Source organism: Nesoenas mayeri (assembly GCF_963082525.1).
Source record: "Nesoenas mayeri genome assembly, chromosome: 2".
In the NCBI taxonomy this organism is placed as follows: Eukaryota; Metazoa; Chordata; class Aves; order Columbiformes; family Columbidae; genus Nesoenas; species Nesoenas mayeri.
The window spans coordinates 116,073,265-116,096,964 of record NC_137543.1 but is presented as its reverse complement, the minus strand read 5'-3'; the positions used below and the strand labels follow the sequence as shown (position 1 = coordinate 116,096,964).

General features: G+C 39.3%; 1 protein-coding gene across 1 annotated transcript in view; it reads right to left on the bottom strand.

The window, feature by feature from the left end:
* The window catches only part of MYRIP (myosin VIIA and Rab interacting protein), a gene marked incomplete at its 3' end in the record, with an annotated part of 203,764 nt that overhangs the window by 111,272 nt on the left and 68,792 nt on the right, over positions 1-23,700 (bottom strand). Inside the window, exon 2 of the mRNA XM_080338899.1 lies at positions 3,730-3,951. Coding sequence (XP_080195025.1) covers positions 3,730-3,951 — 222 coding nt within the window. The remainder of the gene's footprint in view (positions 1-3,729; positions 3,952-23,700) is intronic.

The following is a 23,700-nucleotide window of genomic DNA, read 5'->3' as shown; positions in this document are numbered from 1 at the left end:
TGACCTGCAAGAGCTCAGCATCATTAAATCCATTCTGCACATGGGGAAACATGAGACAAGGAAACTTCCCCAAGGTCACTTGACAATCACGTGAACAGTTAAAACTGCAATCTGGAGCTCCTAAAACACAGATTAGTCCTCCAGGCACTAAGCCACACACTCACTTCTAAGTCTACTTAAGCTAGATTGCCTAATTAGCACTTGTGTAATATTTAGCCATTTTAATAGACCTCTTTTTCCTACTCTCCTCTTCAATTCCATTTTTAGATACTTTTCTGTAAGTGCAGCATTGCAGGCTGCTGTGTGTTATGCAAGTACAGCTTTATTCTGTCTAGCAGAATTGAAATTCTTCCCAGTGCATACTTCAGAAATAATTAAGACAGATCAAGATAGCAAAAAACCCAGCAAAGATCAACCTGCCAAAGCAACCAGTTTGCACATTTCTCCCTTTCCTCCTCCAGCTAGGGAGCAACTGAATAAACCAAAGAATGTTCCTGGCTCTTATGCAAAATCCAAGCTCTTGCCTTTCTCTACATGGATACTGCAAGCAAAAGGATATGGTGTCTGTGAGCCGCTGTGATGTTCAAGTATGGTAAAGAGAAGAAGATCAAGATACAGGATAGCATTGGCAAAAGGAGGAAGAAGAAAACTGGAACGCAGCAGCAAGCATTTTTGGAAGGAATTGCATCAATTTCTTCAAGTACATACATCTGAGGAAGATAATTTTCACTGTTACTTACTTAAAATTAGTAAATCCCTTCAGTACAATATGAATGGGATTATTCAGAGGGCTTTTTAAAACACAGAACAAGACCCATATGGGTCCAGTGAAGACAACATGTACATGTCAGAGATAAAATTTTACCTTTTCTGCTATGCCACACAGCAAGTGAACATTCCTATCTAATTCTATCTCAGGAGGAAAACCCTATTTCCCAGCACTTACATGACAATGTCATAGCTTCCAAGTTCTCTAGGAGTTCTCTCAAGTGTCAGACAAGGACCTCAGAAGGCAGAAATACACAACTCAACAAAAGCATACACAAAGCTCCAGGCTGCAGCTCATGCAGGATACCTAAAGGTACTTCAGCTTCCTTTTACCAGATGGCTCAGCCTGCTTGAGAGCAAAACAAGATTGCTAAGCAGCACTGTACCTTCATTAGCTTTCCACAACTGAGGCCTGAAACCAAATGTTTTGTTACAGCCGAATGCATCAACAAACAAATACAAGGTTCAGTTATTAACTAGGACTAATTCTTTTCCCTAAGTACCATCCCAAGGTTTTGCCAAATTTTGGTGGTGTGTGGTGTTTTTTATTCCCATCTATAGAGACTGTAAAGGGTTTTACACTAAAACTTGCATCAGCTAAGCAGAAGAGACGTATCCTTTAGCAGGTTAAAGTCACATTTACCATCAACTTTACCATATTTCCACAAAAACAGGCTCTTTTCTGCTGACATTAAAGCACATTACAGCAAATGGGCCCTCCAAACAAAACCATCTGAAATATAAAGAACATATTCTGACATCAGAGAACTGGCTGACATATTCTAAATATACACCAGAAATAAAACTCAGGATTATTTGAGCGCTGCGGTAGAGCAGAGCTAGAGAGCACAAACATCATTATAGGAAGCCTGAACTGTATAGGTTTGTATTTTTCCAGTTCGACTGAACTTTCTGCACAGCAGAGAATTACAACATTAACTCTTGTATAATTAAGCAAAAACATATAGGGAGGGGGTGGAAAAAAGGACCACCTGAAAATGCAGTCCTCTCTGAGATATTTCTAGCTCACTATCTGTTGTGCAGTATGACGTGCAAACAAGTAGCAGCTAAACAGAGAACCACCTCCACTACTTGTGATATCTTATTAAAGGAAAAAATAAAAGACATAAGAAGATGAGACCACAGTTCATGCTCCATCTCAGGAATAAGTTACTAAGAAAGGGACAGGAACTCACAAATTGTAGCGTTTCCCCCTGTGTATTTCCCTGGAAGAAATACTGACTGGTTTTTAAAAATAGATTAAAAAACCACTCCCTACACTCCCCTACAGCGACCTGTAAGTTGTACAGTCCAATCAATAAACCAGATCATAAAATTATTAGAAGCAGTGTTAGTTAATTTAGCTGCTGAAAAATAACTCAAGCTGTGTCTGAGATCTCATAAATACAGAAAATATTTATAACTGAGTTACAGGTGGGTGACTCTGAGGGCTCCACAGAATTGTGGGAAAAGCAAGGTCAGAAACAGCATTTTTATAATACAGCTACAGATTTTTTTCTTCTTTAATTGAATTATTTTGAGACTTTTTTTGTGGAGTCAGCAAAAACTATCTTAAGTGCAATTCATCAGCATCCACAAACCTGGCTGCCTGTTCTGCTGCCCATATGGGTGAACTCAGGAGAAGTGGAAGAAAGCGGTGTAACATGAAATGGTTGAATGACTAAAGTAGAAACAAGCACTGGCTCCACAGCTCTCTGTGTTGCTGGAAAAGACACTGTCATTCTGCCTCCTCACTAGGAGAAAGGGTGTGTATGCAGGTTTTCCAAGGTAAAAGGTAGAGAAGGAGCAGGTCCTCTGGAGAATACGACCTCCTTCTGGTTCAAGGGCTGGAATTTAGAAACACGACATCATCTATCTGGGATCCCTATAATTTAAAGACTCTGTGTCAAAGGGCACACACTTCATTCACAGATAATATGTGAAAGCTTAAATTTCAAGTGAGTGCTGATGGGAAACAAGTGGGAGCAATTAGTCTTCAGTGAGTACAGGAATATTATAAAGCACTGGAAAGCACTTGGCTCTTGTCTTCATCCCGTGTTCTCCACTAAAGGGACAGATGAAGAATAAACAGCCACCTTTGTCTTGTTTGCTCAGCTGCTTTAGTCACTCATATTCAAAATTAAACTATGAGGAACTGAGTTATTTCATTCACCCTTCTTGTCTGAACAAAAAGGCCTTGGCCAGTGCTATGTCACCACAGCTCAGGCTGCTTTTGGAATCTGGCCTGCGACACAGACAAGGACTACCACAGTCACAGTCCAAGGAACAGCCCCTTTGCTTCTGTTATGTGTTTGCTTGAATTTGCTTTCTTTTTCTCATGATACCTTTAAGTGTTGTGGCTCCATTAGCCTCAAAAGGGTGAGATAGTAAATCCCTGATACCCTTTGCAAATAGAAGTTTGGCAGCATTTCCGTAACAGATGTTAAGAATTTTAGCAGGTTGCACTGCTATTTTGTCTGGTTATTTGCCAAAGTAAGCCCAAAGCATTCCCACCCCATAAGCCAGCATTTCGAAAAGCACTCCAAAACACAGTCACAGCTGGATGATCTATTCACCAATATTCTTTCTTCCACTCCCCACCCATCAGCGGGATTTGCTGCAAAATTATTAACTGCCTTACCACCATCTGTGCTCAGGTTCCCTTAGTAACCCAGGCATTTCAGGAGATCCCAGCCCTGCTCAAGCCAAGTCCAATTACTGCTTGCTGACTCATCAGTCCAGCTAAGCAAGCCTGGGAAATGCAACAGGTAACCAAACACTCTCGGAACAAATTAACCTCTACAAAAAACAGGCACGTCAAACCTCAGGAACAAATCAACCCCTACATAAATAGGTAATTCGTGTCCTATCCCACCAGTGCTAACTACTGACAAACACAGGGAAAAGCACAGGTCAGGCCACAGCTGCTTTACACAGGTGGTTGAACAGCAGGCCCCTTACCTTGCTTGCTGGCAGACACTGCAAATCCAAGCTTTCTCCTTCTTCTGGTATGAACTGCAGCTCTTGCAGATGTTGTACTTGCAGACTTGGCACTGTCGCTTGCTGTTGATAAGAAACGTGAACGGGGAACAGCAGCGAATACAGCAGTGCTCGTTGAACTTCTGCTGCTTGGAAAGGATGCTGCACTTGTTACCCTCTTCATCCAGCTTCTGCTTCATTTCACTGGAACGAAAAGCAAAAGAACAAAAATATAAACAAGATATCGATAAGAAATCTCCTCTTTGCCTTTCTTCTCTTTCCACATCTTCATGTTACACTCTTTGAAGAACTTTTGCGGGTGTGAAATAAATGTCAGAAATGGATGTTCTATGTCCAGAATAGGGAAGCAAAAACTCCTGCATTTCTTACGATCACTCATAGCTGATCCATTTAAACTCTCCGAGTCACAAGCCAGGGCAAACAATCTCCCTTCACTCAGCTCCAGTGAGACAAACCCTCATGAGGTCCAGGCTGCTGCTACAGGTACTCCAGCTGTGCAAAGCCGTACTGTTATTTGAGAATTCAAGGCTGCTTTCAGAACTCTTTACAAATCAGTCTATGAAAGTCAAAAGGTTTGGTGCATGGTAATAAAAAAGTCCTACTGAGCAACAGCTTTGAAAACAAAAATGTTACAGTTGCTTTATTCGGACCCATGGTGTCATAGTATTCATAATAGCTCCAGTTTGTTAAGGAAGGTTAATGACATACATCATTTCAGAGAGACTCGAGTGTTTTACTAGTTCAGAACAATACTGAGCCAACTGTTCGTGAAAGTATTTGTAGACCCCCTAAAGTTTTCTGTATTCCAGCAAAAGAGCTCATTTATTAAAAGAAAAAATATAAATTGTGCATGTGTGGTATTTAGTAATTTGCTATCTCCCATTTTACAGTGATTTTGATATTTTACAGATTAGACAATATATTCCATTATGTGAGTAATAAAAAACATCCAGAAGGAACAGCTGTGTAAGTTGACAAGTCTGCAAACTCATCACACAGTTTCTGGCATGTACAACTACAATACGCATTAAGAGAAAAAATGGGATTTATGACAAACATCTTAAATCAGAGCTTATAGAACAGTGTGCACATACATGTACCAATTCTTTCACTTTCTCAGAATTAGTGATGGCTACCTTACTATTTCCAGTTGCTGGTAAGAAGCACTTATAAGACTAGAGTAACACAAGTGCTAAAACAAAATTTAAAGGTATGACAAGAGACTAAGTTGCAGGAAGACAGAGATATGACATGCTGACTTAGACTTCAATTAATGCTTACATATCTTGCTACAGGAAAAAAAGAATACACTTACTGCATACTTATTCAGGAACTAGACCAAGATCATCTATAAGCATCATAACGAGCCAAGCCTGGAACGTCAGAAGACTCATTTTACTGGCCTATACATCTTATTTGCCATTTCTGCCTCAGATGTATAACTCAAAATAAAAACAGCCTATTTTATGAAAGTCTGACAGGTCAATTCTAAACCTCAAGACTAAAAGGCAATTAAGGTAGAGATCTACAGCATATAGTTTTGAACTTTCACATACATCATATTTAACCACATTCCAGATACACACCTTTTACAAATTTAAAACTTCAAAACAATGGCTGTTTCTGCTGTTTGTCCCCTGTACAAAGGTTTGGCTTTCTCAGACCAGCTGCTCAAACTCAAGTAAATACTCTTTGGAGTTTCAAGCAAATAATCTTTCTTTGTGATCTTTGTCCAGATGGCAAAACTTACTTGTTTTTCAACATCTTTAGAGAATGCTAAAGGTGAAAAATGTACAAGATTATCATGTGAGAGAGGAAATGTCTGAATTAGGCAAGTCAAACTGGCTTCCTCGTGTAAACTGACAGAACTATCCCACAGATTAAATGGGATATTTAGACTAGTTTGTGTTATCCCCTTTCCTCCCTCCTGTCATGGTTGTACACGGACAATATTTCTAAGGGAACCGAGGATGTGAGCCGTTCCCCACACCACTCCATCGACAGTAAGCATCCTGCTCCGCAGCAATGGAGTGAGACAGAGCAATGCTTCTGCACAGGAGGTCAGCCAGGAACCCTGGGTCCCAAGAGAGAAGACTGAGAAGGCGAGGGCTATACGATACAAGGAACCGATTTCTGGCATGGAAAAAAGTGCCAGCAGCCCAAGATGCTGCCATCATTGCTTCAGGCTGGAGACCTCAGGCAGCAGATGCTGGCCTCCCTGTAAGATGAGAACACTAAGGAATCAGAGTCAGGAGGAGCAGTAAAATAAGAGATTTTTGTCCTCATGCAGCTCTATTATCTTCCAGAATTAGTAACACTGATATTGGGTAGTATCAGCCTGCACACTCAAAATCAGCATGCTCACTGGCATTTTGAACCCTCATTAGGGCTTTTATGCATGACAGCAAAATAAACCACAGAAGAAAAGCCACCAATTACAGCACGACAATAATGCTTGCACAATATAAAAACAAGCAGTTCATAACAGAGCTAATAAAGCCAGATACCTAGAAAAAGCTGAGCACACGCTGAAGCCTTTTCAACAGTACCAGCATTAATTACATCTCTCTCCTCTATCTGGCTGCCAATATTCATTACAGTAGTAGAACCTTAATATCGTTAAGGCATCTGCCTCACTATTAAATAGGACTAAAATTGGCCAACAGATTCAAAAGTCAATGGGATAGGGTTGGATAGGCTGGCAGAGGGAGAGCATGACAGAAAAAGCCTCATTTCCACAGGAAACCAGGCAGAAAAGAAAGCAATGCACATCCCTCTGACGGCTGTAACAAATTAAGGCCCTGCCTGCCAAAGGCTATTCTCGTTTCTATCAGGAGTCAAATGGCAAAAGGCACTGTCAACAGGATTTCTCAGCTGAAGCCAAAAGGCTAGTCTCCACACTCTTTCCTGGGAAATGAAAACATGGATTTCCTATGAAGATGAAGTGCTACACAACACTGTTAGGCAGCAAAATATGCCTGGTTTGAGGAAAATTCAGCCTCTATTTTACTCTCAGCAATTCTGAGAAAACCTCAGTTGCACATGACTTCAGCTGCATGACTACTGGGAGGTAAGAGGGATGATTAATGTGAGCTCCAAGCTCAATACATCAAGATGGTTTGCAGCCCTAGAACGCAGAAAGTACAAGTTGAAGTCTCTGACTTTACCTTCAGGATGTTCATATGGCTTAGCACAAGGAGATGTAACCATGGTCCAAAGAAAGGGCTATAGCCAACAACACTGATCATGCCAAGCAGTGAAACTTACTTCCAAAAGGATGACAGTGCCCTGTGCAGGAGCTTTTTCTAAGAGGCAGGTTGAACTACATGGCCATGGCAAACATCCCCCCTCTACTCCCTGTGCAACACCATTTTCCTCAACAAAGCACAGCCGAGGGGGAGGGGACAGACGTGTACACTTACTTTCCTCAGCATTACTTCCCCAAGGAGGGAAAGCAATGTATTTATAGGTATATGTATAATATGCGTGCAAATAAAACAAGCAACAAAAAAAAGACTGCACAAAGAATTTCCCTTTTGGGGAAAGAATGGAAGAGCAAGAACCACAAATGACAGAATTTATTCACATCACTTAAGTCATAACTGATGGTATTCAACTACTATTGTTATGCGTAACATAGTAATACGGATCTGCAAGGATGAGAACTTCTGCTATTTGAATGAATCTAAGATTGGATTTAATTTTCTTTTTCAAGTGGCTGCATTTCACCGATTGCCTATAAATACAAAAGCAGCAAAGAATACTCAACAGATACCAAACACGTCTGTCACCAAGCCTAATTCTGTCAAAGAATGTTTTATTGAAATGCAAGCTCCAAAAGTATATAGATGCATATTTAAATTTTTCCAGAGACTTTTATTAATTAATCTGCAACAGTCTGCATAATAAAGACGTAAATAATTTCAGTCAGCATTCCAGGTAATAGACTCCTAGTATATAATCCCCAACAAAGGCAGGTTATGAATACTTCCTACCATAATACTTTGGATGTAGGTTTTGCTATAATATTCTGAGGGTGACTGGATGTCTCTCCCTCTTCACCCACTACATTTTTGTTGCCTTTTAAAAAAAAATTAAATAGCTTTCATTGTCATAGTTTATTTTTTTCAGTGTCTTAGACTATTTTAAGTGAATTTGCAAGAAATATAGTATTCTGCTTTGTTGATTTGTACAGTGGTTTACAAATGATACGTTAGGTTAGGTATCATGTTATGCTGAAGACAGGTAACTGCACTGAGCTAGTGGCAGTGAAGGGAAGTTTCCTTTTCTGTTGCCAGCACAAGCACTATCAATCAGCGTCTCCCATCAGTTGGAAATGACTGACATGTCATCACTGACAAATGAAATAAATAATATACCAGTATTATTTTAAATTTGTTCTTATCACTTTGTAAACCTGTAAATTGTCAAGAGACATTGTATCTAAGACCATTTTCTTTTGTCATACTGGATATCACAGGAGCACGGACTGTGCAACGCGTTTAACTGACAGGCTTTGAAATCATCTGCGGGCAAATGCAGCAGTGACGGAGAAGCAGGTCTTGAAGTACTAGGCAGATACTTGGGGGAGCTCTGGGGACACTGGAAACCTCCACAGCAAAGCTGAAATAACCTTTTCCAAGAAGCAGTGCTGTGAGTGGTCTCCTTTGCCCTTCCATTCTAATTCTGCCACATGGAACATGGGAAAATTAATCTGGGTTTTTGTCGAGGGTTTAGATTGCGGGGTGACAACGAAAACCCTGGCAGATGTATTGTTAACCTCCTTCCCCCCTCTACCACTCCCTCTCCCCCCCTTCCCACTAAGGACAGGTGATGGGGAGGAAAAGAAGAACAGAGAGAAGAGAGTTGGAAAAATTAACAATGTTTTACTAATGCTACTAACTAATAAGAATAGAGAAAATATACAAAACCAATCTTGAAAGTCCCAGCAACTGCAGAGCCGGCACCCAAAGTCCTGCATTGGACTCTGCAGCCAACCAGAGCTGGATTCAGTCTCTCACTAGGCCTCAGTTTGCAGGGACGACTAGCAAGGTCCTCTCCTAATGTCAGCCATAAGCAGAAGGGAAAAGGGAAAGAAGAGAAAGGGAAAGAAGGGAAAGGGAAAAAAGGATGAGATCCTCGTGATCTCACACTTTTATATGAAGTATTCACGTGAATGGAATGTTATACACAGTTGGTCAGTTTCTTGGTCACTTGTTTCTCGTTGCCCCTCTGGCGAGACGTCCATCCGTGCTTATCCATAAGTTTGCATTCCATTGCTAGGTTTACCAAAACATGTATCTGCTTCTCCAGGAAAATGCACCTAATATGAAGGCTTTAGCTGACAGGCAAATTCACTAAAAGAGAAACTTGTTTTTTAACAAAACCAAGACAGTTTTAACGTACTTTTTTCCTTATGCTTCTTCTCATCTGCCTTCGTATCTCAGAGACCACTCTGCAGCTAGGTAGGTTGTTCTGAGGTGAAATACTTTACCAGTATGGGGAACGAGTGCTTCTGCTGCAGGTGTAGGAACTTCTGCTTAAATCCTGGGTTTAGCTGATCCATTAAGAAGGGCCAAAAGTTTTGCTTCCATGTTAGACATCAGCCACATAATAAGCTGAAAAGTTTTCTCCCTTTCTCACTATTACATCCATACTGAACCACTGACCATAACTATCTGAGCCTACATGTCCAGCCAGTTTTCATCCACTTCATAATTTCACTTCTACACGCCATTGCCCCACAATGTGACTATAAAATTGTAAGCTTTAAAAATTATTTTTGTTAGCATTTTGTGACACCTTCCTCTTAGATTACACACACAATATTTCATGTTGCACTACCCCATCAAACATCCTAACAACCCAGCAATACATTATTACAATTTTACCACCCTTCTTACATGCCTTCTCTGATTTTTTTCCTTCCCATATTTGATAGTGATTTATAGTTACATAAACATTTGCTGCATTCCCTCCTATCTCATTTCATCTCAATATATGTCATTTTGCTCTCCGTGGAGTATATTTCTCACTGCCTGTCTGGTATCTTTCCATAACTAATAAGTCAATGTTTCTGAAGTCTCTTAAATCTAGTTGCAGTACAATTTTATTTTACCTTTCAATGTTCTTTCCAAATAATTTCCAGAAATATTCAAGAAGTCTATAGAATTGTGCTGAATCAACAGCATCGATAACTACTTACCACAAGGAGTTTATTTGACCTGATGAAAACTACAGCCTTAAAGTTTTCTGTTCCCTACCTTCTGCTCAGGGCTATCCTACATATTAGGCAAAGTGTAGTCCTAGAGGTCTCTGTAATGTGTTATTTCTGTACCAGACAGTCTATATTCAGCACTTTGCAGCTCAGAATAGTGAATTCTGTCACATAATTAATCCTGTCTTTTTTTCTCCTTGCTGTATCAAGCAGAAAAAAAAATAGTTGAACAGAATTTTCAGGTGCATCTAATTTTAAAGGGATTAAAATTGTACTCCTGGCCATATTGACCAATTTCCTCTGTGTTTTTCATTTTGTATTCATGATCAGTCCAGGAAAGCAAAGTATTACTCAAATTCTGGTACACTTGTAGCATTTATCTGCACTCCTACCATTTGTCACACTCAGTGTCTCTCCCCATGCTTCTCTCACAAGATAATTTCATGTTTTTCTTATCAGGTCATGATTTTCAGTACGAGGTCATCCTACTGTTAATCTTTTTTTATCCCTTTTGGTCATACCTGAAGAATGATAAATACAGACACATATTCTGAAAATAAAGTATTGTTCAATGCAAACAGACCAAAAGTATCCAGTGAAAGTATTTTTAAAATATGCATAATTATTTCATCATACTTAAATGCAATGCATTATTTCCATCACTGGTGGCATCAGTGAGTCAAACTTTCTTGGGAATTCAATTTTATGCCCGTATCAACTTGAAAAGGTTTTCTTTAAGAATAGAAACACTCCTACTACATTAAACAGTTCTTCTCCTTTCACAGTGCCATCTGACTTGACCTTAGAAAACACAATTCATAGCCCGGCTAGTGTACAGCAGGAGACCAACTCATATATTGGCTCTGAAAACCTCTGAAGGATTCACTGAGTCATCCTTCCCTCTTCCTGGTTGGACTTCCAGCAACACAGCCCTACAAAGGTTTGCACTAGAATCAGTGTTGTTGCTGAATTACTATTATTTACTTCTCTTATCACAAGAAAATGAAAGGAGTCTTCCTTGACCCTTCCTACAGAACGCGCAGCAGAACAAACAAGAGCAGACAGCAGAATAAAGAGCAGAGCTTGCTAAGGAAGCCAGTTTCACAACGTGACAAGTCACCATGTCAGAGGACTGTGTGCGTGTTGTTAGAAAAAAACAGCACAAAGACATCCATCCCACTTTGCATACAGATAAGACTAGTAATGCTTCATACATGAGAACCTTCTGCCTGATGAGGCTGGCTTTCAAAATTTGCCTGTCATGAGCATTGCCCTCTCAGGAGAGCAGCTCCCACCTACGTTGGACGGGAATGCTGGGAGAGACATTTTCTCCACAAGCATGGGGAATGCAACACAGACAAATTTGCACCGTGTCCTCCCACGCCATTGTCCACCAAGTATTTTGCCCCTTTCCGAGATAACCACAGGTGCCCTAACGTGCCACAAGAAGAAAGCCATGGTAACAGGAGGTTGTTTCAGGTGAAATGCTTATGTAGTCCTAGGAGCACAGCAGAGAAGGAGAGAAGAAGGAGAGAAGAAGGAGAGAAGAAGGAGAGAAGAAGGAGAGAAGAAGGAGAGAAGAAGGAGAGAAGAAGGAGAGAAGAAGGAGAGAAGAAGGAGAGAAGAAGGAAACCTCAAAGCAAGAGGTTCTCACTAACTTAGTTTTGGAATTAATTCCTTGTCAACTGCACCTCTTAACTTTGTACTTTCACCAGCTCTGTAGGTACATAGTTTCTAAAGTCCACTTGCCTAGTTCAGTTCCTCTTCATGCTGCCCACGCTCCTAACATGCAGTAAATACCGTTCCTAGAAATTCTACATAGAGTCTGCAATTCAAGTAGCTTTGAAATTGCAAGCCCTGCAATTCCAAACAATAAACATAATAGAGGTCAAGAAACAGCAGCTTCACACTTTCAGTCAATTTAAGTTTGTAAATAATTATCTTTTTGAAGTATAGAAATTGTTTACAATATCCATTTACATTTTGTTTCTTTTAAAGACAAAGACTTAAAAACTTAAAATTACCACGTATCTCTATTGTACACAAGACAGTGTTTTGGCAGACAAAAAAAAATCTGTTTTCACAGAATGCGTTTGATATTTAACACGATATGTTACCTCAGTGTGTTGTATATCAACAATATTAACACCTTCTGGAAGGAGAATCGTGTCACTTATTACAAACCAGACAAATCTCTGCAAAAGGGCAGGAAAATATCAACAGCACCTCCAGCGCCCTGTTCAACACAGATACTTAAGGTAGTCCTTTAAAAGGAATTGGCATATGCTATTGCCATAATAACACCAGTATTTAACAAACGTACAATCTTCATTTAATCTTAATTTACTGTTACAATACTTCAGATATCTCCCAAAGTTCACGTTCTTAACTTAATCCAAAAGCTTTTTATTGTGAGAATGTTCTGCAAACTTAATAACATACTGATATTTTAACACCTAAAGCAATATACTGTAATGCAATGACAGGACATCAGTGAGCAACCACAAAAAAAAAAAAAAGTTGGATTTATTTAGAACATAATAGTTTTTATTTTACACCTGCACCACTTACAGTCACAGCTATTTAGCTTTACTCTGCGTATGTGTGTGAGAATGCATGCTTTCACATACAGATAAACTGCTGTATTCAACAGGCTGGGAATGTCACCCACCTAGTATCCTCCATACCCTGTCCCCATTGTAGCACTGTCCTTGAAAAGGCAATTTGGCTACAGAAGACAAAACACAGTCAGGTTACCAGGCCAGTGGGATATTAAGGAACTAGTGAGAAATTAAAGTCCTCTTGTGCAGATGCTCCCACAGCTCAATGTATCCCGGTAACTTTTCCTCAGTCTTTGACAGTATGTCTCACCAGGACACATAGGACTACATACAGTGAACTTTCCCAGAAATGATGCAGGGGAACATCAGAAACCTGCATCTTCCGTTCTTCTTCTAGGCCCATGTGTGCTCTCTGCTTCTTCTCAATTAACTATCTATCAATCTCAAGTACAGCAAATGTACTTCAGTGGGATGTTTTTGGTGAATGGTAAAATAATTGAGATAACCCAGATGCTTTTGAAAATTGAAGTTCATCTAAGCCAACAACTAGCATTCACAAATATTTGCAGAAAGATGATGAAGCGGTAAATATTTGGAAAAGACAGAAGGGTTCTTCAGTGTTCCCCAGCATTTTTTAAATTATGTGGTTTGAATTTTTGAAGTGTCAAGTTTTGTTCTGACTTTTTCCTGTTAATAGAGTTGCAAATACTGTTACTCAGTTCTGGTGTGCATACTGCCATTCAGGTAACTGATGCCTTTCTTCTCTCCATCATGTATTTTCTCTCTCTAAAAGCAGTAGATGGAAGAGATCTCCCTTGTATGGAGCTTATGGCACAGTCAGATCCCAGACTTGGTTCATTTACTTTGTGCAGACCCTCCAGCTATGTCTGAATTCACAGATAATTCAGCACACCAAGAGCAGCTCAGCAGACTGAACTGGATGGTATCACAGTATCACAGTATGTTTGGGATTGGAAGGGACCTCAAAAGATCATCTAGTCCAATCCCCCTGCTGGAGCAGGAACGCCTAGGTGAGGTCGCACAGGAACATGTCCAGGTGGGTCTTGAATGTCTCCAGAGAAGGAGACTCCACAACCCCCCTGGGCAGCCTGGTGCTGAGGGCCTACACCTACACAGTATGTGGTTCAGCAGTTTTGCTTCAGGGAAGTCAGTCTAACTCCCTGGACCAAATATTCCCATTTTGCACACATCTGAGCCTTTCTCAAGGCGTGATTCACTGGTTCAGAGATGTGTCTGTTCAATGCAGGGAGTTTAAAACCAAACAGGGCACATTTGGTGAGCACCTGGAGATGAGGTTTGGCCTATTTTCCTCCAGAAGGAAGCTAGCTTGTGCACACCAACACTAACCTGTGATGTAAACTGTGGCGTGATAAGCGAGGATGAGAAGGTTTGCTCCAAAACTCTGCTACTGTTCTAAACTGACATGCTAACATAAATGCAGTCATACATAACTAGGGGAGTCTCTCTCAACACAGGCACCTGGAGTAGGTAATTTTTCATTAACAGGTTTATAACATCATTGCCTACCGAGTTTGAAAAAACAATTTGGTACCTGCAATATGCATAGCCACGGCTCACATGCAGCTAAGTTTTATATGTTTCTACATCTGCCTTGCTGATAATTAACAGAGATGCATGATGCTGATATATAAAGATATATAAGAATCAAGAAGTAATTTCTGATTTCTTTCTCTCTTAGAAAAAAAGCAAACCACAAATCACAGTGATGCATAAGACCTGTGCATGGGTTTTTGACAACATTATCTGAAACAGCATTAGAGTACCAAAGACCTGCTTGATAAGTTTCAAGGCATATCCTGGATTACTATACTTACCATTTGCCTTTATAAAGCACTACCAATAGAATCCTAATTTGCACACGTAGGTTTGAAATAGTTTTGAACGTAACTGATTTAATTCTCCATAGCACTCTGTCAGTTCATGCCAGTGTCACTCCACAAATCTCATCACCACTGTAGTACAGACAAGATAATGGAACAAGGAGCCGAAAGCTACACCTTTTGTAGCTACAGCCTGAAACGTTACCAGAAGATGGTCAGTAATAGAAAACATGTACAGAATAACCTAGGGATTCTCTCAGGAAAAAAAAAAAGAGAGGAATTTTCTCAGACTTTTCAGCTACCTTGCAGGTTCTGCACTCCAGTCAAATCCTCCTTCCCTCACTACACTTCTAAATGAAACCAAAGCTCTACCAGGGCATTTACCTCTATGGCAAATGAAGCTTGGATTTACCTTCTGGGCTCAGCCTGCAGATAGGTCTTCTGAACCCCCCTCTGTAGAGTTGCACTGATGTACCTGAATTACAGACCAAATCAGCTTTTGATGTGTGACTCCCAGTGATTTAAAGTTAAATACAGCAAAAGGAGACTAGTTGGTTGAAAAGCAACAATTTATTCTCAAAACCAAACATTCCTTGTCAAGAAAATAAAAAAAAGAGGAATATGAAATGCTAAACTTTCAAAATAACCAGAATACAAAAGCATTGGTATCTTCATAAAAGCAGGACTACAAAACTCACGTAATTAAGTGGTCACAAGGGAATATCTCTGTAGCTGAAATATCTGTTGATTTATAACAAATAATGAAATGTATTTAATTAAATTTGAAGTGGAGGAAGCTCCTCCATTGGGAATCATAACAATATAATTCCTATTAATTACATGACTAAAAAAAAAATCTAGCACTGACAAAATAAATTTCTTTTTAATAAATGAATTGCTCATTTTAATTTTATAAATTTAGTCTTTTCATATATTTGCAACTAAGGAGCAACTAAGCAACTAAGTTGATACTCAGAGGGTAAGAGAAACACAACTGGAGATTTCCTTCAAAACAGTTCTAAAAAATGAGTATTTAAACAAAAATTTACTGCTTAGAAAAGGGAAAAGGCAGAACTACACTTTCCATAAATATTCCATAACTGTGGAGGTGCTTTGCACTTTTCAAGTGCATGTCTCCATCTCAACAGCCAGATTTGGGTGCAGAAGGTCAAAGCTTAGCAAAGCACATTTTCCTGCACAATCTTGTGTTAAACAAAGGGGAAGAAAGGAAGCCTGTTTTATTAAAAAGTTATCATTATGGGAGGTAGTGCAACACTCAGTGACATAATACAGACTCCTCCCATGATGTGAACACCACAAACAAGAGAGTTGCTGGAGTAAGGGCACTTGCATTTTGGTTCCAAGTTGGACGCGTACAAGGATGCTGTCTTCATGCTCCATTACAGCACCAGAACAAAGTAAATATTCTTCCCTTCCAGCCATATAAACACTTTATTTTTTTTCCCCATTCCTTTCCACAGAAAGCTAAGCAATCACAATTCATTTTTTGTTTGTCCATTTGCTTCTATTGTGCACCACACTTTTTACAGCTTTTACACTTCTATGTATCTTCTGGCTACAGCACATCCTGAAAAAGGTGCAAGTTAAAGTCAGTTTACAAAATACGACACAGAGAGTCAAAGGCAGACCACAAGAATCCAAAGTCAAGGAGTTATCCCCACCAGCAGGGGGGAAAGATGCATGCAATCAAGAGTTTGTAGCTGGCAAATCAGCAGCCACTTATATTCACACAAGACTAAGAAAAACACAGGCAAACACTGAGATAGCAAGATGATGGTTTTCTTTACATACAGGGTGACACAATTTTTTACCCAATTCTGTATTATGCTCCTAGACATCTTTCTAGGCCAAAGGTGCAAATTTCAGTTACTACAGCAGTATGTGTAAGTCAGACATAAAAAGGAAGTATTTTAGCACTTACAGCAAAACACAAAAATCCCCGACAAATCTTGATAGACAGCCAAGTATTTTTACTGGGAAAAACAATTGCACAAATTCTTGCCTAAAGCAAAAGGCTGATTATATGTAACACTTCTGAGGGCTCTAAAACACAAACTGGAATGCACCAATACTTATAATCAAGGACTCTCTCCTTGAGCACAAAACCAAAAAGCTTTAGAGGAATTCAGTACACTGGTTATACCTATGTAACTAAAAAAGCAGAGAGAACAAAGGCTCAGGGTACAATCAACAGTTTATAAATCCAAGCAAAGCTTTACTTCAAAAAACAGAGACAGGTTTGAGAAGAGCTGTTGATTTATTAAAAAACAACAACAACAACAACAACAAACACATGCACAAAAAAAAACCCCAAAAAACCCAAAACACACACACAAACCTACACACACACAAAAACCCCAAACAAAAAAACACAATAAAAAACAACACAAAAACAAACAAACAAACAAAGCTACCCACATTATTTGAAATCAGAAAGCAATTGAAGCAAAGCATGTATCTTTCTGCTATATCAACAAAGCACACACAGGCTGTAAAACACACAATGATAGAGAAAGCCATTTCATCTAAAATATTTTCCCCTTGCAGGGAATGCTGAAGTTACAAAGATTCCCTTGATTGCAGTTCAGTTCATTTTGTGAACAGTGCCACCACAGCATATGTGTCCACAAAGTACCAAAACCATTCTACACGTACCATTAAGCTTCCCAGCTCACTTAGAAAGCTGCATCTGTCTCTAAGTTTGCAGAAATAGCAACCCAGATCTCAAAGCTTCTGTACTAGCATGGGAGGCTACAAAGACCAGACATCGTGTTTACCATGTGATTGACTCCAGCACCTAAACTTATGTGAAGAAGATACACTACCAAATAAGTTACTCTACAAAGCTTTCTACTTTCCCACCTCCCACCCTTCTGCAGATTTTTTTTTCAGAGCTCTCCTAATTTCTTTTCATCTTCCATTTCATCAATGATGAAAAAGGTATCTTCTGCCAACTGAAAATCTCCACGAGGGCCATAGACAGCTTTCAAAAAGAAACAGAGATCATTATTTCCTCAGTGTTATTTGCCTGCTGAGAGAGATCAATGGAGACAGATATCTGCTAAAGAGCCTTTGTAGAAATTCACAGGCTGTGTGGATTGGTCTCTCAAGATTCAGCATCACTAAATGCAGAAGGGAAATGCAGTTTTATGACACTTTGATACACATGTATGCCTAGTCATGTAGAAAAAAAGAAATTAGTAGCTCAGGAATAAAATACTAGCTTACCTGACAACTGACCACTGTACAAGGCCAGGACTCTCAAAATATGCCATCTAATGATGCCCAAGAGAGAGTATCATGTATCTGATGCCTAGTTTTCGTCAGCAAACCCTGATCTTACTAGTTCTGGGGTAGCATTTGGATGGGAAACTCAGAGATACCCTGCTGAGCTTAACGGATTTAAAATAAGGGAACAATGCTAGATTTGTAATAGAGTATGAAGTAAAGAGGAATTAAGTAATAAAAAGAAGGGTTCACACTATGGAAACACTGAGAGCTGTTCTTCCTCTAATACCAGTGAAATCTTATCTCCAGAAGTTTTCATACCCAGAATCACCAGAAATTCCAACCCTAATCAATAAGTTGCCGAAAATGAGAAATGAGCCTAGCTTGCCTTCAAAACATGCACTTGAGTCTAAACAACCTGCTACTTCTAGTACAACTACACAAACCAAAGGCCAGAGAGCCCAAAAGGCTGCTGGGAGCTTTGTTTTACATGATGTTGTATAATAGGGAAGTAGACGAATGAAGCAGAGTTTTATCAAGTCCTTAGTTAGGATACAATTAGATTACAGCCACTAGAGCATCTTGTCTTGCATGTAGACATAAACCACCATGATTTGGGGCAGTGTGACCACACATACAGGACATTAGGCACTGCCTGTGAAACTATCGCTAGGAACCCAGAAGAACAGCTGGCTGACTTGTTCATGTTCAGCACTGTGATGCTGCAATCCCTTACCATCAGCACCCAAGTCAGCTTTAGGAAAAAGTAAGCCACATCCCTGACTTAAAGAGATTCTTGAACACCACAAGCAGCAAGACATGATACAGAAATAAAAAGGATGAATGGGTGGAAGGAAGTTTTTAAGGTTGTATGAGATGTCATGGAAATAATTGCAGAGGCCCAAGCTGTGAGTCAAACCATGGTCCTTCACCTGAAGTAGTTTGGCTGAAAAGTACAACAAACCAGTCGGTGATCTGCAGCGTGCATGTGCATCAAATGCTACGAAAAGGAAAATCTCCAACATCAGTGGGCTTACGTACACACTTTGCTTCTGCAATATGTCAACAGGTTATTGACGTTGTCAAAAGGTACCTTGCAGGCCTGAAAAGAGCAGTGTTCTCAACGACAAACAAATGCTTTGAAAGCTGAATACAAGTCCAGGAAGGATGCGGTAGATGCAGATGTATCCTAGTAGCTAAGTGCCTTGTAAACAAATAACACGCAAACTCTGCTGCCTCAGATGAAGCAGGGACACTTCAGAAGAAAAGAAAGGGATGAATCATTGACCTCACCATTACTACTCCTGCATGAATTTAAAGGCTAACATGGGATCGACTGCCATCAGTTACACGCAGCAGCTGGACAACATATAGACTAAGCTGAAATAACTCTTGATAAATAAATAATTATAGTGAAACTGTAAAAGCAAGCAGCAGTTTCAGAGGTTTGCTGGTTGTACAGTGTCCAGCTAAACCTCAGAAAACAAGCAAGTAAAGCAACAAAAAAAGCCCTACTATCATCATTAGGTTTGGTCACCTGCACTTTCTGTTCAGGATGAGTTTTTCAAACTTACATTCTGAATATTTTCAACCTGGGTAGGTCTAGAAGAGAAAGCTCAACAAAATACAAATGTTCACCTCTGACTGGAGTGTTACTTTCTTCATTAATATTAAAATAACCAATTATTATTCAAATCCTTGTTATTTACTCATTACTATATCTATGTCTCAAGATGAATACTTAAAGGTGTACAGATATAAGTGAATTTCAAATCATACCTTTATATGTATTACATGTAACATGAGCTGCATGATTAAGATCAGATTTTTGGCTCCTTAGCTATGGTACGTAGAATGAAAGGTGCTTTAAAGGAGCTTGTTTTTCAGTCATGGCTTAGCCCTTCTTGAAAACCAGGTCCCTTAAATTTCTCTCTCTGGATACCTCAAATTTGAGATATCCAAAATCACAGGTCAAGTAGAACTTTTTATCTTGTATTGTTAATCAGTAAAACAACAGCTTTTATCACACCCCATTAAAATGGGTTGTATTCAACACACTATATTTTACCCAGGATATTTGCACTTTTTCCTAACTTAAACAAAAGCGTACTACAAATATCCAAGTAAAAAAAAATGCTGCACTGAAGTCAACAATTTTCTTTAAAGTCCCTGTACTGTGAGTAGCTGAGAAGTTTCTTCAGCATCTTTTCAAAAGTCTTCAATGACTTCAACTTCTTCAAAATCCTTAATGCTAAAATATTTATTTATAACAGAGTAGAAATCCTCAGATTTATTATTTAATCAGAAGAACATAAAGGGAAGTTTGTAGAAGATCAAAGAAATACAGATGCAGTAAGAAAAGCAGTAACCTTCATAAATTGGATAAACATTTTGAAATATGCATATGCTACATTTGTGTATATCCAATTATAACCAAAATCCCAACCAATCCCCTGAGAGCATGCAAGTATTTTATCTAAGGAAGCTTTATGTTCTGTTCAGCAGAGCATAAGTGACTCAGATTTTGACTTCCTGGTTTACCATCCCCAAAAAAGAAAAAAATTGATAAAAACAAAAACATGTCATCTACATTTAATGAGGGCCCAATTCTCACATCTAAGATTGATGGGGGCTTTGCCCTTTGCTGAAATAAGACCATAATTCAAGCCATTTAGCACAACCCCCAACACTGTGGTGTGAAAGCAGGTGACCTAACATGAGTTGTGTCAGCACCTGCTCCAGTACCTTAACATTACACAGTACATTAGATACAGCAAGCACAACAGAATCTGCTACTGGGAAGAAATGGAAGAAGAGTAATGGCTTTAATTTTAATTAGCAGGTTGTGTATTTCTAAGATATCTCTGGCATCTTAGTGGCAATTATCTTGGTAGGTACTACTCTGTCAAGCCATTGAAAGTGTTCTTTTTCAGGATAATTACGTAATTCAGAAGCTAAAGCTATGTAAGTTCCCTTCAAGTCAGTGCAAATACTACCCTCCAGCACAAAGGGATATTTTTCTCCAGCTTGGACATGTGTTCATATTAAAACACATTATTAAAGATTCAACATTTTACTCAGGATACTCTTCCCAGAGCTCCAGCATTTCCACTTGATTAACTGCTTTGCAGTTAATTTTGCTTTCTTTCATTGCCCTGCATGATGGCAGGTCATCAGCTAACAGTATATATGCCATTATACTGCTAAAAAAAACAACTTCACCCCCAATCCCACCCCAAAAATCCCCACACGACCTACCACTATTTGTAACAGTACAAAAGCAAGTGTCCAAACCAAGCTTCATTCTTTGCTTCAGCAACAGGACCAAATCTTCCTTTAAAAACAGATATTTGGCTAAATATCCTTTTACTCCCCTATAATTTTTCATTACAGAACCTTGCTTTAGCAAGGAGAGGCAGGACCAGTGTGTTGAGTTGTCACTCAGAGGAATGGTCCTTCCACCGGATATGACGTGAGTAACAATTCCACACCAATACATCACCATTCTCCGAAATACTCTCCTGAGAGATCAAGGGTGCACTGTGCCTTCCCGAAGGCCGAGAAATGCAGCCTCCTTCTGTCTCTCTGCTCACAAGAGAAAGTGGCAGTCAAAGGCAGAAGTGGCTTTAACTGTTATTTCTCCATATTATGGCTACTTGCTATTGCTCCTCTTCCTTCTGCTTCCCCTTCCTGCTGTCCTACCTTCTGCTGATGCTGCAGTCCATCCTGCAATGGCTACAAGCACTGACAATACGCACCACTGGCCTCGTGTGAGGCTTTGTGCTGGCGCATCCAGAAGGGACGTCGTGGCAACTGATGCATTGCTGGGAGCATCAATATCACTTTGGAGATGCGTGCCCACCAACATTTACTTCATCTTACATTAGGCCAAACTACGCAGCAACGATTCCCATTTCATCTCACATTTGCAGTTGTTGCTAATAGAAATGGTGCCATGAAAGTGTCATTACAGTATTGCCCTCTGGAAATTAATTTCACCACTGCAAAATGCTCATTCACTCAAATATGGCTCAATACATATTGCCTCTGTTACATTTTTCACCCCTATTAATTCTAAATCCGATTTCTAACAATTATCCCACAATTCACATCATTAAGAAGTCTCAAAATTCTGGCTTGTTTCTTTTATTTTTTAGAACAGAAATTAATTTTGGTCTCCCCAAAACTGATAATTTAATAGTTTTTTTAGATTTCCAATGTTCTTTTCCAGAAAAAAAAGCTCAACCTGAATTAATTAAAGATCATCTGCCTCCCTTAAGACTTCCCATCAGTCTTCTGAGTATCAGTGCATTGCTTTTTATCGACTCCAGAGCACCTGGTATTGTTAATTGTCTGCCAGAGGCCAAAGAATTCATCATCATATTGCAAAGGTGTCAGATTCTCTAGCATAGATATTTATTGTATATAAAAAAAATAATCAATATGCTTCTGCAATAAACTGTACATCTTTTCCATGCCATCCCAAACCCATTCTTTTAATGCAGGTAACATACAGACTACTTACTGTACATTGTGCTCTTGCTGCTGTTATTCAGTAATGTCATAATTTTCCCCTTCCTCTGCTTGTCTAAATGGCTCTCAGAATTAGGATTTTCACACGACAAGCTTGAGCAACTTTCAAACTTCTTCAAACTGAATTTTTCTAACTGATTTTTCATGAACTGTTTAAACAACAGCTTTCAACTCAATTCAACAGTTTCTTCATTCAGCCTTCACTTAAAAACCCAGCCTCAGTATTTCATTTCACCCATTTTATTCTTTTGAAATGCACACAATCAAGACAAGCTATCAGCATTACAATGGTTTGTCAAGGTTGCATCTTAGGCTGCCTGTAGCAGATTTTGAAGCTTGCACATACTGTTATTCTCTCTCACTTTGATCAGGGTATCTGCCCTGCCTGTCCTTTGCATTGCATTGAGAAGTGACAGGCTTCAGCCTTGGAAAGTAAACTCCAAGATGGACTTTAGAACTCCAAGATGGTCCATACAACTTGGGTTATATGTCTGACCAGATGGGCAGGAGTTACTGAAACAAAAAAGGTTTATATGTACTACTCCCCCTGCTCCTGTCTGTAGAAACAGTCTTACTCTTCAAAGAGTGAAAGTAAATACTGCATTGAGGAGTTGCAATGTGGAATTTTGTCGCTCATCTGTTTGTTTGAAAATCCTGTTAAATCTGAACCACAGTATTATTTGTAAAATTAATTCCCTGGCCTAACCATGCAAAAATAATTGTATTTATTTGAGTAAATTTCATGATGATACATTTGATATTAAAAGGAACTGCAAGGGTACTTAATTCTGTGCCACATAATATCTTCTGCACTTTCACTGTGTCATCTCTTCTGTAAGGCAAACTCTTTCATGTTTCTTTTAACAAGAAAGCTCCTAATGAAAGCTCACATAATTCTACATAAGCTCATTTTCTGACCCGAATCAATAACTATTTTAGGCAAGAAAGCACCTTCAATTTGCACAGAGGAATTACGAGACCATCGGTCTTACCTTCCATCATAATCCTTGCATTCCCCCAGTACTTTGCATGGATGGAGTTTTCACTGAGGCACCTTCCTAACTGACTCTCTCCCATGAGTTTTCAAACTCTGTACAGCACACCCAGCTGGGTTCCTCTACCCAGGTGGCATTGCCCAGCATTTGTCCAAGTGTGGGCGGAAACAAAACAAAACAAAAAAAAAAATCCCAGTCCAGTCAGATCTTGATATAAAATCTTTGCCTACAGCGTTGCAAAGATCTTTGTCTTCACCTGATCTAAATCCTTCTGCTGCTTCTGAACATCTTGCCATTCATTTCCAAATCATTGTTTAATAAGCTAAAGAAAGACCTCCGAAATGAAGCCACACATGCCTCTAGTCAAAGTGGAAGATTCACTGCTTGTTCCTACTCCTAAAGTTCGGCTGCAGTTTCTATTCTATTCTATAGCAACTCTTTATTTCTAACCTCCTGATAACATAATGAGATTTTCTTCATTTTCTTATATGGGATTTTTTAGAAGCTTTTGGAAA